Source organism: Cebus imitator, unplaced genomic scaffold (genome assembly GCF_001604975.1).
Source record: "Cebus imitator isolate Cc_AM_T3 unplaced genomic scaffold, Cebus_imitator-1.0 Scaffold326, whole genome shotgun sequence".
NCBI classification, from domain to species: Eukaryota; Metazoa; Chordata; class Mammalia; order Primates; family Cebidae; genus Cebus; species Cebus imitator.
The window spans coordinates 785,273-800,014 of NW_016107641.1; the positions used below are offsets into that span (position 1 = coordinate 785,273).

Consider the following 14,742-nt stretch of genomic DNA (forward strand, 5'->3'; position numbering starts at 1 on the left):
ATACGGACTGTGGCCTATTCCTGTTCACTTCGGTACAGCCAGCAGTGAGCACAAGTGCTCAATTGTTGTTGCTTGAACTTTATGTCACGTGTACCCACGGAGCAAAAGGAAACAGAAGCATGTTTTTTTTTTTTTTTTTTTTTGAGATGGAGTCTCGCTCTGTCACCCAAGCTGGAGTGCAGTGGCACAATCTCAGCTCACTGCAACCTCCACCTACAGGGTTCAAGCAATTCCCTGCCTCAGCCTCCCAAGTAGCTGGGATTCCAGGTGCCCGCCACCAGGCCTGGTTAATTTTTGTACTTTTAGTAAAGATGGGCATTTCCCCCCTGCATTTAAATGACCACAATTCATATGAGAAAGGTCTCAAATTCAGATTCAAAGTCAGACTTTTCCTCCAGCTCAACCCACACCGCAAATCACTTTCCAGATAAAGGCTGCACTACCGCTTCTTGCCAGGGAGCAGCAGCTGTGAGCGCCTAGCTCTGTACAGCCAAGCTGCTGTCCCGCCTTCACAGCAAATCAGAGGCCTCTTCTGTGCCTGGTGCTGCACAGCCACACCAGATACAGTCCCTGCTTTCAGGAAAAAAACAGTGTGATGAGAGAGACGGTCACTAAAAGAGACAAAGATCATACAGGATGACAAGGGCTTTGACCTTGGGAAGCACAGACCATGGCACTAATGTAGAGGAAGGGGCTTAGCCCAGACTGGAGTTAACCAGGAGAAAAGTGGGGGGTGACGTGCTGGTGGAGGGAGCAGTGTGTGCAAAGACACAAAGATGCAGATGAGCTGGCACGTGTCTGAATGGAAAGGGGTTATGAGCAGGACAGGCGCCCGGGGGAAAATGGCAGTGTGGGGTCCCTTGTTCAAAATTATTAAACATTCCAAGACAGTGAGAGCAGAGCATTAAACTAAATGCAGGACCCTGTGCTATTACACAGGACACACACCCAGGAAGCCAGACCTGATTGTGGCAGAGTGCCAAAGGGGAACTAGACGGGAGCAGGGACCCCATCCTAGGCTCCAGGTATGTCTCACTGAGAAGCCAGAAGGTAACCCCATGGGGAGTGAGGTGCTACAAAAGATTGCATGCTAGGGGTGTCATGAGCTAGTCTCTGTTTTAGAAAGACCACCCAGGAAGCACCCGGATGTTGAATCGGAGCAGGTAGGGGTGAGTAGAAAGAAAGGCAGGAAGGAAGGGAGGAGGAGGGAGGGAGCCAGTCTGGCCAGGTCAGCTGGGAAGAGCTCTCCAGCATGTGTTGTTATGACACCAGTCTCTAAGGAATTGTTACGGTGTCAAATGGAAATGTACACAAAAACTTATATTCTATAGTTGAAAATTGTATAAAATGTTAGGATATTTTTATGTATTTCTTTTTTGAGACAGAATTTTGCTCTGTTACCCAGGCTGGAGTGCAGTGGTGCCATCTCTGCTCACTGCAATCTTCCCCTCCCAATCTCCAGGGTTTAAGTGATTCTCACACTTCAGCCTCCCGAGTAGCGGGGACTACAGACATGTACCACCACACCCAGCTAACTTTTGTATTTTGTTTTGCCGTGTTGTCCAGGCTGGTCTCTAACTCCTGAGCTCAAGTGATCTGCCCGCCTTAGCCTTCCAAAGTGCTGGGACTACAGGTGTGAGCCACCATGCCTCGCCAAGATAAAGTTTAAAAGTTTCTGAGCCTTCTTGTAGTCTTTAATAAATGACTAAAAATCTTTGAAAGGGAGATATTGTAGAGAGCGTTTACCCAAATCTGTTGAGCACAGAAGCCTTTTTCAGAGAAGCATCTCACTTTGGGAAGGGCTGTTTTAAAGCCTTTTTAAAATACATGCAAATCTGTATCTTCAGTGTCTATAAAACTCTCTAGCTTGCTATTAATACTTCCTCTGAGCAGAGATGGCCAATCTTGCTTGCCAATCTCAAATTGTGGCTGCCCAGAGTGCTATGTTGAGTAGGATTCTGAGGTTGTTTCTGCACTAGCAGTGAGGAGTTGTGTAATGAGTTTGCAAAGCTTGCTTAGGACCTAGGAGGAGAGAGTGGCAATATGTGTCCTCAGTAAATGTGGTCCTTGGTCAGAAGAAAACCACTAAATAAACCCAAAGACATAGCCTGGCAAGACTTGGAGTATCTTGTTTACAAACCTGATTTGGCGGAACATGAAACCCTGCCGACCAGTAGAGGGTCATTCCTAAAGAATAGACGTGCATCTGCCCAAAACAAGAGAACATGATTAGATTCCAATCCCCTCCGCTATTCCATGGTCCTGCAAGGAAAATACATCCAATTTCTGCATGAGCAGACACTGTTGTCTGGCTAGTCCAGCACCATCTGCAACTCCCTTAACCCTTGTCACCTCCTACTCCAGAGGCTAGAAAGCCAGAACTTTGCTTTCTAGCAGAAACCATGACACTCAGTTTTGGTGAAAGGCGTAAGAGAAATCTGTTAGGGGGCTTCTGATAAGGCTTTTGCTTTACTGACAAAAGGACACATGTGACAGGCCCCACCCTTTCCCCTTTGTTCCTGCCTTGAACATTGATGTGATTAATACATGAAGTCTTCGCAGCCATTCTGTGACAATGAAGCAGTAGGCACAGGACAGAAAGCCAGACACTGGGGAAGGTAGAATGGAAATACACAGTCTGGATCCTTGATGACATAAATCAGCGGCTAATCAATCCCTAGACCTCTTGTTAAGTAACTAATAACTATATCTTTGGTCCTCACCACTGTATTTTAGGCCTTCTGTTTCCATGACACATTATGGTTCAGCCTGATTAAAAAGCACCATATCTTGTCAAAAAGCAAAATGGTGTCATGGGAAGAGCATTGTCTGACATCTCTGACCCTCAGTTTCTTCATCTTAGAAATGAGGATTCTGCCTGAATTCTAATAGATTAAGTCAAAAGCACCTGAAGATGGTAGTATTAACTATTATTGCTACTGTTATTGCTATTATTGGACATAGAACACTTACGGCGTGCCAAGCCTTTTCTATGTCTTTCACCCGTATAAACTTATTTACTCCCACTGCAATCCTGTGGTGCAGGCATTGTAATTGTCCCCGCTTGGCTTCATGACTTCTGGATTATGCCAGTCCTCAATCAATGTCAGTTGGCTTTTATTGTGGGGCTTCTATTGTAACTGACAAGGCACATTTCCCATAAGGTCTGTCTTTTCAGGAAATCATTTTTGGAACTTTAAAAGGAAACAATGAGGTAATGAAACATGGCATGTAAAAACACATAGTTATTTGAGCCGCCCACTAGATTTAATACAAGTGGTTTTAGTTTTTGGTTTTGGTTGTTCATATATCAAAGTCAAGATGTGTTCAATGTCACCTGTGCCAATTCATTAGCTCTCATCTTCCCTTGAAATTGTATCCTGAAACCAGCTCCCACCCCTCAGATGAACGTGCATAGATACGATGCAAAAAAGCTCACAAGCTGCATCCCCATTTCCGGAGAAAGGACTTGAAGAGCAGGGCTTAGCAGATGGCCATTTCTTTCCCATTAACCCAACAAGCTCCCAGAACCAATTGCAGTGACTGCCACCTACAAGGCTGGTCTTCCCACATGGTCAGCACAATAGACTATAAAAACCTGTGGAGCTGCAGGGACTGAAGTGTAGACAGAGCTCCTGCACCCTGAGCCCTGCCAGAGGCACTACCCACACCTAGAAGTTCACATGGATTCCAAGGGCTCTGGCTAAAAGTGTCTTAGGGCAAGGCCTTGGCCACATGACAAAAGGCTTCTTTCAAAATTGTGAATTCAGCCCATTGGTGGACACTGCCAGTAAAGGGTTGTTGAGAAGGATTTTGAAAGCAACTCCTGGCTCAGTGGGAAAGAAGGCTGTGTTTGACTGGTGACGCCTGCCATGAGCATGGGATGGGGTTCTAGCAGCACAGATGACTTGTAGTTAGAGACCTGCCCACACCTTCCACCTGACCTGTGCCTGGGGCTAAGATGCCAAGTAGTTGGGGAAATATGTCAGTGCGCTGGTTAGGGCAGGATATTGGTCCAGGCAGAGGGGTCTGGGTACATCCTCCCAGCACCAGAACAAGGCCCAGGACTTGGGGAGGACTCTGAGCATAGCCTGTCCAGGGAGCATTCTCCTAGTTGCCCAACTGATCCTGCCATGGACCTATGCCAAGTTGGATGAAGACAGGAGCCTGTGATGAACAGAAAAGAACAGTGATGGACAGAACTGAGTGTTAGAGATCTGGAAGAGATCAAGTAACCTAGCGACTCTGCCTCCCAGCCTAATAAACAGGGCTTAAGGCTAGCAGCTCTGGCCCCTTAAGGCCCACTCCACATGCCATGCTTCATATGCCCAGAGTGCTAAACTAACAGCAAAAGAAGCGGTTTGGTTAGTTCAGAGCTCAATCAGTCTCACCTTGAATCTCTTCCAGCTCACACTCCCTCTCATCTTCCTGGCCAGGACTCAGCAATACACTTACCCAGTTCTTAACTCAGCCTATTAGCCCTGAAACTATTGGAGTCCTCGTGCCTCTGCCTGGAGAAAAGTATGCAGGAGGGAGAAACACATTATTTTCTAGCTCAAAGATGCTCTGGGCAGAGGAGTGACTAGGCCTTCACAAGGAACTCAGTGGAGACCAACCTGCAATCAGGAGGGTGATGCCTGTTCCTCACCAGCGAGTGCTGGGATGATGAGGGAAGGGCCCCAGGAGCGCTCAAATCTGTATTAACACAGGTACATCTGAAAGCGGAGCCTGAGGCAAGGGTTTAGTGCAGACCCTTCATTCAGGAGCTGCAAGCCCAGGGCAATGAGAGTGAAGAGAAAAGGGGAAGGGAGGCAGGGACCAATGTGATATGCAGGGTCAAAATGCCGGTCAGCTCCTTACAACAAGCAACAGAGTACAGCAGGAAGGGCAGCAGACAGGTCTTCCTAGCACTCAGGACTTCTCTAGAAGGCTTGCAAGGCTTACACATCACAGTCATCCACAAGAGAAAGAGGAGGGAAATGTATTCTCTAGTTCCCTCCAGACTTTTGTTTACCACTGGCTAAGTTTCCTCCATAAGAAGCTAGCTCCCCTGCATTCTCAGGTTGCATTGGCATTCGTAGTCATGCAGAAAATCCAATCCCAGGGCTCAGGATATGACATCTTAGCTGAGTCCAGGGTATAAGAGGCAACTTGGTGTAGGTGGAGCCAAGAGACCCAAACAGATCTGAGAGGCACCCAAGTCTGTATTCAGTCCAGGAATCAGTGATTCACCCCTGGGGTCCTGGCCGTGTAAGAGGGTATGTAGGCTTGGATGCCAGAGTGACTTCCAGAATGCCAGAGGGGAGGGGGTGCCAGAGCTGGGGCCACTGTGCCTGGAACTCTCATGCTTTCACTGTTGCAATCTGACTTAGAGACACGTGGACCCAGACAAACCAAATCTGGAAGCCACCAAGGCCCCATTCTCTGCCTTTCAGAGCCTGGAGGGAAAGCAGCCCCCATTCCAGGATGCCTCCTGTAGGAGGCAGCATTTTCACATCTGCACTTTTCCCATGAAAGGGCGAGGAGGAAGAAACAGAACTCACTGAGTAAACACCCACCATGCCCCATCCGGTGTTGTCTGTCTGCCTTGCACCATTCTCTCCTTCAAGAGAATTAAAATTCTCTTTGAAATTAAAAATGATGTTTACCGGAAACTTTTGCTATTCATAAGCAAAACAGGTCCATTGCAGGAAAACCAAAAATCTCCGCTGATGTTGCCATCCAGAAATAATCACTGCAGACACTTTGGTGTATGTATTTTTAGAACTTCCTCTCTCTCTCTTTCATTCTCTCTAACCAAACTTGGACAATATTATGTGTGCATATATTGAATTTCTTTTCAAGTCATTAAATAAGCTTCTATGCCTCATTTTAATGCTGTTTTGTCTCATGTCCTCTCTCACTGACTATTTAGCTTGTTTCCAATTTATCACTAATGTCAGCAACATGACAATCAGCACTGCTGCAGCTAAATCCATATTTTCTTGTGCCTTAGGATAATTCCTACTTGAGGACATGTTGGGTCATTTTGAGCTGTCTTGCTGCCTACTGCCAATGGTACCAATGTGCCAGCCCGCTTAACCACAGCTTTTCAACACTTCTTTTTAAATATTGAAAATAGCCAATATAATGTGGGGTTGAGCCACATTAACCCCACTTTACCAATGTAGAAATTGGGGCTCAGAGAAGTGGACTTGCCCTTGTCCATGAGCTAGTAAGTTGCTGACAAGAAAGCCTGGGAATAAAATGCTTAAACCCACTTTGCTTTGGTGTTGACAATCAAGCTCTGCAAGGCTGAGCTGGGAGCTGAGGATGCTGTCGGGACAGGCACGGGACTCAGGAGCTGCAGAGGAGATGGACAGCTTACCTGAGACGCATCAGACTGCTCATCCGCGCTCTTTCCCTGTAGCAGTTCAGGGGCCTTGAAAGGAGCAGCCTCTATGTGAGAAACACGGCCTTGGAAAGAAAGGCTTCCAGCTGCAGAAAGCAGGGCTGACCAGGGGCAGATCACATAGTCCAATGAATCTGAAACCAAGCCAATGATGGGGCTATAGAGACAGAGCTTCCCTCTGGGGGTGGCCAGAGTGGGACTGTGCCCAGCAGGTGCCTGGTAGTACCCATCTCTGGGCCTAAATGTGGGCAAGAACTGGAGGAGATATGGAACAGAATAAATTCAACCCTGATGCATGGGGACATGAATTATAAAAGGTGGCTGTGGCCATGGCAGGAAGTTAGCACCTGTATCCAAATTCACCCATGGCCCAAGAGTCTCAAGGTAAAAGATAAAGAGAGGTCAGGCCCACCTGGAATTTCTAGAGCCAGACCAGGACCCAAGGCAGCTGGTCTTCTGGGAGCCTTATAGCTGTGCATCAGAACCTCCAGGGTAGGGAAGAGGGAGAAGATGACGCTGGAGGCGCAGATGACAGCCTCCTCCATCAACCCACGCTGGGACCCATCACCTTCACAGAACATGTGTGATCTTTCACGCCAGGAGCCTCTGCTGCATGCACTGCAACCCTCAAGCATGTGTGACCTCTGAGTTGACACCTGAGTGTGGGCACTCAGCATTTTTTCTGGAGCTTAACGCCTAGGAGCTGCATAGTCATCCTTGGAGACCTCTCCCTTAGGTCTCTCCTGTACTGAGAGCACAGTGTGCAGCTTTCTCAGTAGAGGGCGCTGGAGAGACACTGCAGGAGGCCTTAACTCACAGTTTCTGGAGTTTAGCACAAGCGGGAGACCATCTGGAGGTAGTGCTCTGCACAGAACACACGCTCAGGATATAAGGTCCCTTGGCCACCTCAAGGCCTGAACTAGATATGTGACCACCTTCTCAAGTCTACACAACACCCTAGCAGGCCTCCTGCCCACACCAACCCTCAGAAAGGTGACTTGCCTGAGCCCACCTACACTCCAAAGGCTCCCCCCAACCCCCAGCAGCTCTGCTTGCTCACTGCCTGGCCAGCAGCAGCTATTGCCTGAGCCGTGACTGCAGATCACCTCTGGCTGAGCACACCAGCAAATTCTACCATCATGATGGACTGCAAGCACAGCTCCGAACCCCAAACTGGGAAGGGGGCTTCCCTTCAAAGTTCATCCCTCATTGGACACCTGCCCTCAGCCCTAGGAGACCCAGTAGCTTTTTCTTTTTCTTTTTCTTTCTTTTTTCTTGAGACTGAGTTTTGCACTCTTGTTGCTCAGACTGGAATGCAATGGCACAATCTCTGCTCACTGCAACCTATGCCTCCCAGGTTCAAGCAATTCTCTGCCTCAGCCTCCCAAATAGCTGGGATTATAGGCACATCTGGCTAATTTTTTTTTTTTTTTTTTTGCGTTTTTAGTAGAGACAGGGTTTCACCATGCTGGCCAGACTGGTCTTGAACTCCTGATCTCAGGCAATCCACCTGCCTTGGCTCTCAAATTGCTGGGATTATAGGCATGAACCACCACAACCCATCAGCATTTTGCTATGCCTTAGTTACTATTCAAACACAATTTAATAATTCTTTCTATTAGCCTCCCTTGTTTAGACCACAGGGTAGGTCTGCCTTCTTTTCTTCATTTTGTTTTGTTTCTTGAGATGAAGTCTTGCTTTGTTGCTCAGGCTGGAGGGCAGTGGCAAAATCTTGGCTCACTGCAACCTCTGCCTCCCAGGTTCAAGCAATTCTCCTGTCTCAGCCTCCCAAGTAGCTGAGATTACAGGTGGGCGCCACCACGCCTGGCAATTTATTTATATTTTTAGTAGAGACAGGGTTTCACCATGTTGGCCAGGCTGGTCTCAAACTCCTGACCTCAGGTGATCTGCCCACCTCAGCCTCCCAAGTGTTGGGATCACAGGCGTGAGCCACCGTGCCTGGCTAGGTCTGCCTTCTGATGAGGCACAGACTAGTACCTGGCGAACTAGTGTACATCTGGTGAACAGAGTATAGTGGTGTCCTGACCGACCCCTGCCTCTCATCTCTGGCTATGCCCAGAGACAGCCCATGTGCTGTTAGACGCCCATAGAACCCCAGTCGCTCTCTTCCTACCTCCTGGCTTTGCATGCCTGGAAATGCTGCAACACCAAGGCGGAAGCAAAGCCTTTCTTTCAACTCTGCCACGTGGCATGGGTCCAAGAGACAGGCCTGCCCTCCCAGTGCAGCTCCACGGGTGGGTTCTGTTTGTCTACTCGTTCTAATACCTCAGACTAATCACAGATCAAGAAGCAGTAACCTTGTTCTGTGCTCTCAGAGGTTGATGAGAAAAACAATTCTTTTAAAGCAGCAGCAGCAGCAGCAGCCAGAACTATGTTTGTATGGGAAGCTTCACATACAACTCCCCGTGACTTGACCACCCAAACACACTCTCTTACCATTGCGGAGGTCTTCCAGGAGCTGCTCAGCAGCCAGGGACAGGAGGGACCAGATTTCCTCCTCAGACAGAGCTTCACCCCTGACCTGCAGGGCGCTGGCCAGCGTCACAGAGGACAGGCTCATGCCTACGGAAAAGATACATGTGACAGGGACCCTGCAATGTTCAGGAACATGTCTGGCCCGGTACTCAACACTCTGGCCCAGCCAGGCACGGTCCGGCCACTCATGGTGCACCGGCACTGTGTTTTCATCACCTGGGTCCCTGGGGTCAGGCACAGGGCCAAGCACACAGAGATGTTAAAGACATGTTAATTAGAGGACTGGCCAGGCTGGCTGGTCAGTTCTCAGTGAATGAGTAAACAAACGGACTCCCAAATGAAAGGTTAAATGAATAAATAAATGAATGACCGAAAGAAGCATGAGAATAGCACCTGCCAGTTGGGCACGAGCTGTTGCAGGGCGTAACGTATGCCTGGGTAGTGTGTGGCCTCCTCTCCTTCTCTGTCTGGGGAAGTTAGCTAACCATTTTTGCCTGCAATACCTGATTCACATCTTTCACCTGTGGCTGCCACATGCAGAGTTGGATCTGGTGCCAGTACCAGCCCTTTCTCCAGCACCCGCCTGAAGTGCAAGCGAGATTTACTAGCGGAAGTATGAGCCCCATGTTTCAGAAAGGGGCAGCCTCAGAGAAACTGGGGGAGGCTGAAGATAGCTAGTTTTCTGTCTCTTCTGGGAAGTAAGGCCTTTAGACCAAAGCTGATGTTTAAATGTCTATCTCCCTGACAAAGCTGCCACCCACTAATCTCTAGAGACCCAGGTGCTGGGTGGCACAGGAAGAAGCCAGCGGGGCTTTTCCTAATCCATTTACATCCTCACTGATCTTTCTCTACAGTCGGAGCTCAAGCAGGGAGGGTGTACAGTGTCAGGCGCGAGATGAAGAGCACATAGGGGCATCCCCAACCCCATTGACACACTAATCCAAGCTCTCCTCCCCAGCTGCCCAGCTCCCTGCAGACACGTCTGCCACCAGCCTCCTCCAGCCTCAAGAAGAGAGACAAGTTCCAAGAGAAAGAGGCTTGCTCTGCCACGTCTCCCTGGGGCAGGAAGGGAGCCACAGCAGGACCCCCTCAGGAAGCTTGGCCTGCGAACTGTCACTTATCACAAGGAGTCTGTGCAGAAGGGACTATCGTTTCCATTTACAGACGGGAAAGAAGTCCAAGGTAATCAGGTAAAAAGTAATGATTTCAAAGCTGAACTCCAGGCCCTCCCTCTTTTTCTTATATTTCCATTTCTTTTCTTTTTCTTCCCTTTCCTTCCTTTACCTTTTCTTTTCTTTTCTTTTTTAAAGTCTCTCCTCTCGTTTTATAAAGTGTTTGAGACTTATGGACTAGGCATTCCCATTCCACCACATGTTTCTAACTCTCTATAACCACATGAAAGATTGCTTATTAAAGATAAAAATGGGGAAGAACAAGATCATGATTCTTAGAAAAATCTCTAAATCCCAAAATAAAATATTGAATGGGGGAGATTTTCTTAAATTGCTTTATGACTAGACAAAAATTCACTAAAAGTCTTCTAGGCTGGTGTGGCTAGTTACAAACTTTATTTCAGTACAATAATTCAATGCAAGAAGACAAACTTTTCAACAAATATTGCTGGATCCATCACGGAAAAAAGCTGAACATGGGCCTAAACCTTACACCTTATGCAAAAATTACTTAAAAATAAATCGTAGGTTTAATGTAGAACATACAACTGTAAACTTTTAGCGGGCAGGAATGGGAGGAAATACTCAGGACTCATCACAAATAAGGATTCCCCAATACGATGAACAGCTGATTTCTCATTAAAAACCTTACGGAGGCCAAAAGGCAGTTGGATGACATATGGTCTTAAATAGCCACACCAGCCTAGAAGACTTAGTGCATTTTTTTAAATTCACAAAGTCATTAGAAAAACCCCACACAATATCAAAATATGCTTTTGATATTTTATCAAAATACTTGGAGGGAAGGCTGTCAAATAAGAATTTGGCAGACAACAAAGCACTCAATCCTTCGAAATTGAAAGAGAAATTGAGACATATCAACATAAACAAAAACCATGCGAATTTGTTGCTAGCACAACCTTCCCGCAGGAACTACTAATAGGAGTCCTTCAGACTGAAAGAAAAGACACTAGACAGTAATTCAAACACACATGACGAAACGTGAGCACCAGTGAAGATAATAACACAGGTAAATGTAAAAGACAATAAAAATGTGTTTTGATTGGAACCCTTTTTTCTCTTATTAGAATTTCTTAAAAGGAGCATCCAGCATCTGGAAAAACACATAATTGATAGGGTTTGCCAATCAAGCATGCTTCTTTTTTAAAAGCTAAGAGTCACCTGAGGCTTGAAGTTGCTGTTATTATTGGAAGTGTCAGGATCACAACTTCCATATCAAATATAACCATGATCCAGGAGTCAGTTGCAGAAAACTACTCATCATCCTTTCAATTAAAAAAAAAAAAAGCGGTCATGCTTGTTCCAATGTACACGCATGGTCCCTCTGCAAAAGGAAAGGTGTGATTCCAGTTTTCAGCACCAGCTCCCTACCCGACCAACTACAGTGTTGCAGTGGAACGTTATGATCTGCCCGCAGCGGCAAGTTGGTTCCCGGAGAGTGCAGGAAGCCTGGGAACCAACCAGAGCTCTGAATTTCCCTGAATGGCCTCGGGATTACAGTGTGGGTTATGCATGCTCTGCAAGCTAGCAGGTAGGCCAAGAATTGTATTGCTGCTAGGCAAAAGTGCAAACTCTTTCACCTGACCTGAGAGGTCTGGCAGGCAGACAGGGCCTGCCACCTCTCCAACTCCACCTCCCACCTCCCCGTTCCTTGCTCACCTCCCTCTTCCTACCCTCCCACTCCCACCTCCCCGTTCCTTGCTCACCTCCCTCTTCCTACCCTCCCACCTCCCACCTCCCCGTTCCTTGCTCACCTCCCTCTTCCTACCCTCCCACCTCCCACCTCCCCGTTCCTTGCTCACCTCCCTCTTCCTACCCTCCCACCTCCCACCTCCCCGTTCCTTGCTCACCTCCCTCTTCCTACCCTCCCACTTCCCACCTCCCTGTCCCTTGCTCACCATGTTCCTCCCTCACCATGTTCCGTCACACTGGGCTTGTGATAAATTATGAAGTAAGACATTCCTCCACACTAGCCCACCAGCCCTCAAGAACCAGCCTGGACTCACAATTAACATTGTTATCTCTGTGTGATATTGAGAATACTACTTCAAAGTCCACCGCTACTTCCTTGAATGACAGTAACAAGCAACACTTCCATAGCATTTACTGTACACCAGGCACTGTTCAGAGTGCTTTATGTGCAAACTCATTTAAGCCTCATGACAGCCTTCTGAAATAGGGCCCCCTTTGACAGATGAGGAACTGAGGGACAGAGAGATTAAGTGACTTGGCCCGTGTCACATAGCTTGGATTTGGGTTTATGCTCTTGGTCTCTGAGGCAGGGCTCTTCCCCACCGTATTATGCTGGCTGTGGAGATGCTGTAAAGCACTTTATGCGGCCTGTAATCTCAGGCTATGAAACAGTCATCAGCCTTCAGCCATCACACCAAGATGCCTCTGGGCTTCTCTCCAATTTTTTCATAGTCTGGTGGGCTGTATCATGTACTGAAAAGGGGATCATTAGCTATGTAAAGGATGCAGGGATCCCACGCACAGATAGACCTGACACTGAGGGTGTGCTGGGAAAGCATCCAGTCAGTGGGCATTCCTTTGGGGGCCCCTCTCCCACCCCAACGCTTATCTCTCATGCACCTTCCCAGATCTCACCTACGTGGACGGACTCTGTACTGAGCAGTATCTGAAGGCTTCTGGGCTCATGTAGTAGCGTAGAAGTCTTCTTTGCCATTTGAGACTCCACTAGCCCATCCAGAAGCTTCCTCAGGTCCTTTTCAATGAGTTCCCAGACTGAGGAGCATCCTGCCTGCCAGGACTCGCTTTTGTTGGCCTGGTCCGGTAGCAGCCCCTCTCCCTGGCTAGAATCTTCTCCCCTGCCCTTGATCTTTAGCGCTTCCACTTGGGCCTCCCTCTCCCATGTGCCATGGCAACAGGGGCCCTGAGCTCCAGCTGTGAGGCTGTCCCTACAGCCTGGCCTCAGCCATCACTACATTTAATAAATACTCGTCAAGGACCTAGTATATTTCAAGCTCTGTACTACGAGTAGAATGAGGAATAATGTTAACATCCTACCCTGAGAGGCATGGGGATGGGCAGAGGGAGACAGAGGACAAGAAGGTAAGCGAATAAAACAATTCTGTAGAACGACAGACTATGAAGTAGAAAAGGCAATGCACTGTAGCAAGCCTTTGGTGTGGGGGACATCTTAGCTGAAGTGGTCAAGGAAGGCATCTCCAGGAGGTGCCACTGAAGCTGAGATTTGGAGGTTGAGAAGGCACCAGCCATGGGAAAAACTTCCCAGGTAGAGGGAAGAGCAAGCATGGAATCCCAGAGTTTGGCAGATCCCAAAAACTGAAAGAAGCCCACCCGTAGTGAGGGAGGTCAGGGTGGTAAACAAGGGGTAGGGAGGTGGGAGGTGGTGTTGGAGAGGTGAGCAGGCCCCGTCTGCTTGCAGACCTCTTAGGTCAAGGCAAAGAGTTTGCATTTTGGCCTAGGAGCAATATGAATCTTGGCCTACCTGCTGGTTTCCAGAGCAGGTGCAACCCACACTGCAGAGCCAAGGAGAAGACTTTGACGCTGGCCTGTGGCTGAGTATTAACTAGAAGGAAGGGAGAGTTCTGGAGGGCTGGCTAGCTAACACCTTAGCTCATCTGATGGGCACCAGTCCTGTAAATGGGGATGATTTTAATCAAGGGCGAGGCTTGCATCTGCTCCCTGTCCTTCCCCACGCCCAGGAAGAACCCTGGGGTCCATGTCCCCTCGAGAGCTGCCCAGTCGATTCCCGAGTGTCAAGTGCAGGGCTCAGCCACCTCCCCCAGGGAGCACACCACAAGCATTTGTTGCCAAGATATTTTGCAGCATTTGTAAAGTGCCGGCTTCTGAAGAAGTAAGATTCTCTCTTCTCCCTAATCGTGTATCGACTGACTGATTGTATAGTGGCTTTTGAACTGTGAGATTTTGGTCACATTTCGGTGTTCTGTCTTCATTCATCTCCCCTCCCCAGCTCACCATCAAGCCACCATCCACAACGTCTGGCCTTCACCTCTGTGGCTGGTTAGCAAGATTGGCAACTGTCTGGAATGCTGGAATGCCCTGGAGACACCCCTGCATTGGGACAGAACTTGGACCAAGGTCTCAGAGGCCTCTAAGGATCTTTCCAGCTCTGGAGCCCAAGGTGCCACTGCCCAGGAGGAGAAGGAGTGGAACCAGGGGAAGCAGAGGAGGCTTTACAGGACAGGGACGAGGCACAGGACTCCTGGCCTCATGGGTCAGGGGACCAGGCCACTGTCTCTCCTTGGAACACTCCTTGTTTCTCCAAACTCCTGGCTCGCCCTCACCTCCTCAGCATTCTTTCTCCCTCTCACGGTCCCTGAAGTGTTGTCCCTCAGGATTCTATTTGAGGTCCTGTATGGTTTCCTATGGCTTCTATAATAAATTACCACAAATCTCACAGATTAACACAACAGAAATTTATTATCTCATAGTTCCAGAGACAAGAAATCCAAAATCAGTTTGACTGGGCTAAAGTCCAGGTGTCCACAAGACCATGGACCCTCCACAGGCTCCGAGGGAGAATCCTTCCCCGACCTCCTTCTCCAGCTTCTGCCAGCTGCCCGCATTCCTCAGCTGTGGCCATGTCACTCCAGTCTCTGCCTCTGTGGTCACATCGCCTTCTCCTCTTCTGTTTTAAATCTCCCCCGCCTCCCT

The 14,742-nt window shown here is 48.4% G+C and overlaps 1 protein-coding gene across 8 annotated transcripts in view; it reads right to left on the bottom strand.

Moving 5' to 3' along the window:
* FRMPD2 (FERM and PDZ domain containing 2) overlaps positions 1–14,742 on the bottom strand; it is a 125,163-nt gene that overhangs the window by 92,414 nt on the left and 18,007 nt on the right. For 7 of the 8 annotated variants that reach the window (XM_017504652.2, XM_037729966.1, XM_037729968.1 and 4 more), the window contains exons 2-4: positions 8,849–8,974; positions 6,368–6,525; positions 2,141–2,206 (exon numbers count right to left, since the gene is read on the bottom strand). In XM_017504652.2, coding sequence (XP_017360141.1) covers positions 2,141–2,206; positions 6,368–6,525; positions 8,849–8,974 — 350 coding nt within the window. Of the gene's footprint in view, positions 1–2,140; positions 2,263–6,367; positions 6,526–8,848; positions 8,975–14,742 lie in introns of those variants that run through there. The other variant, XM_037729971.1, reaches the window with a different exon arrangement.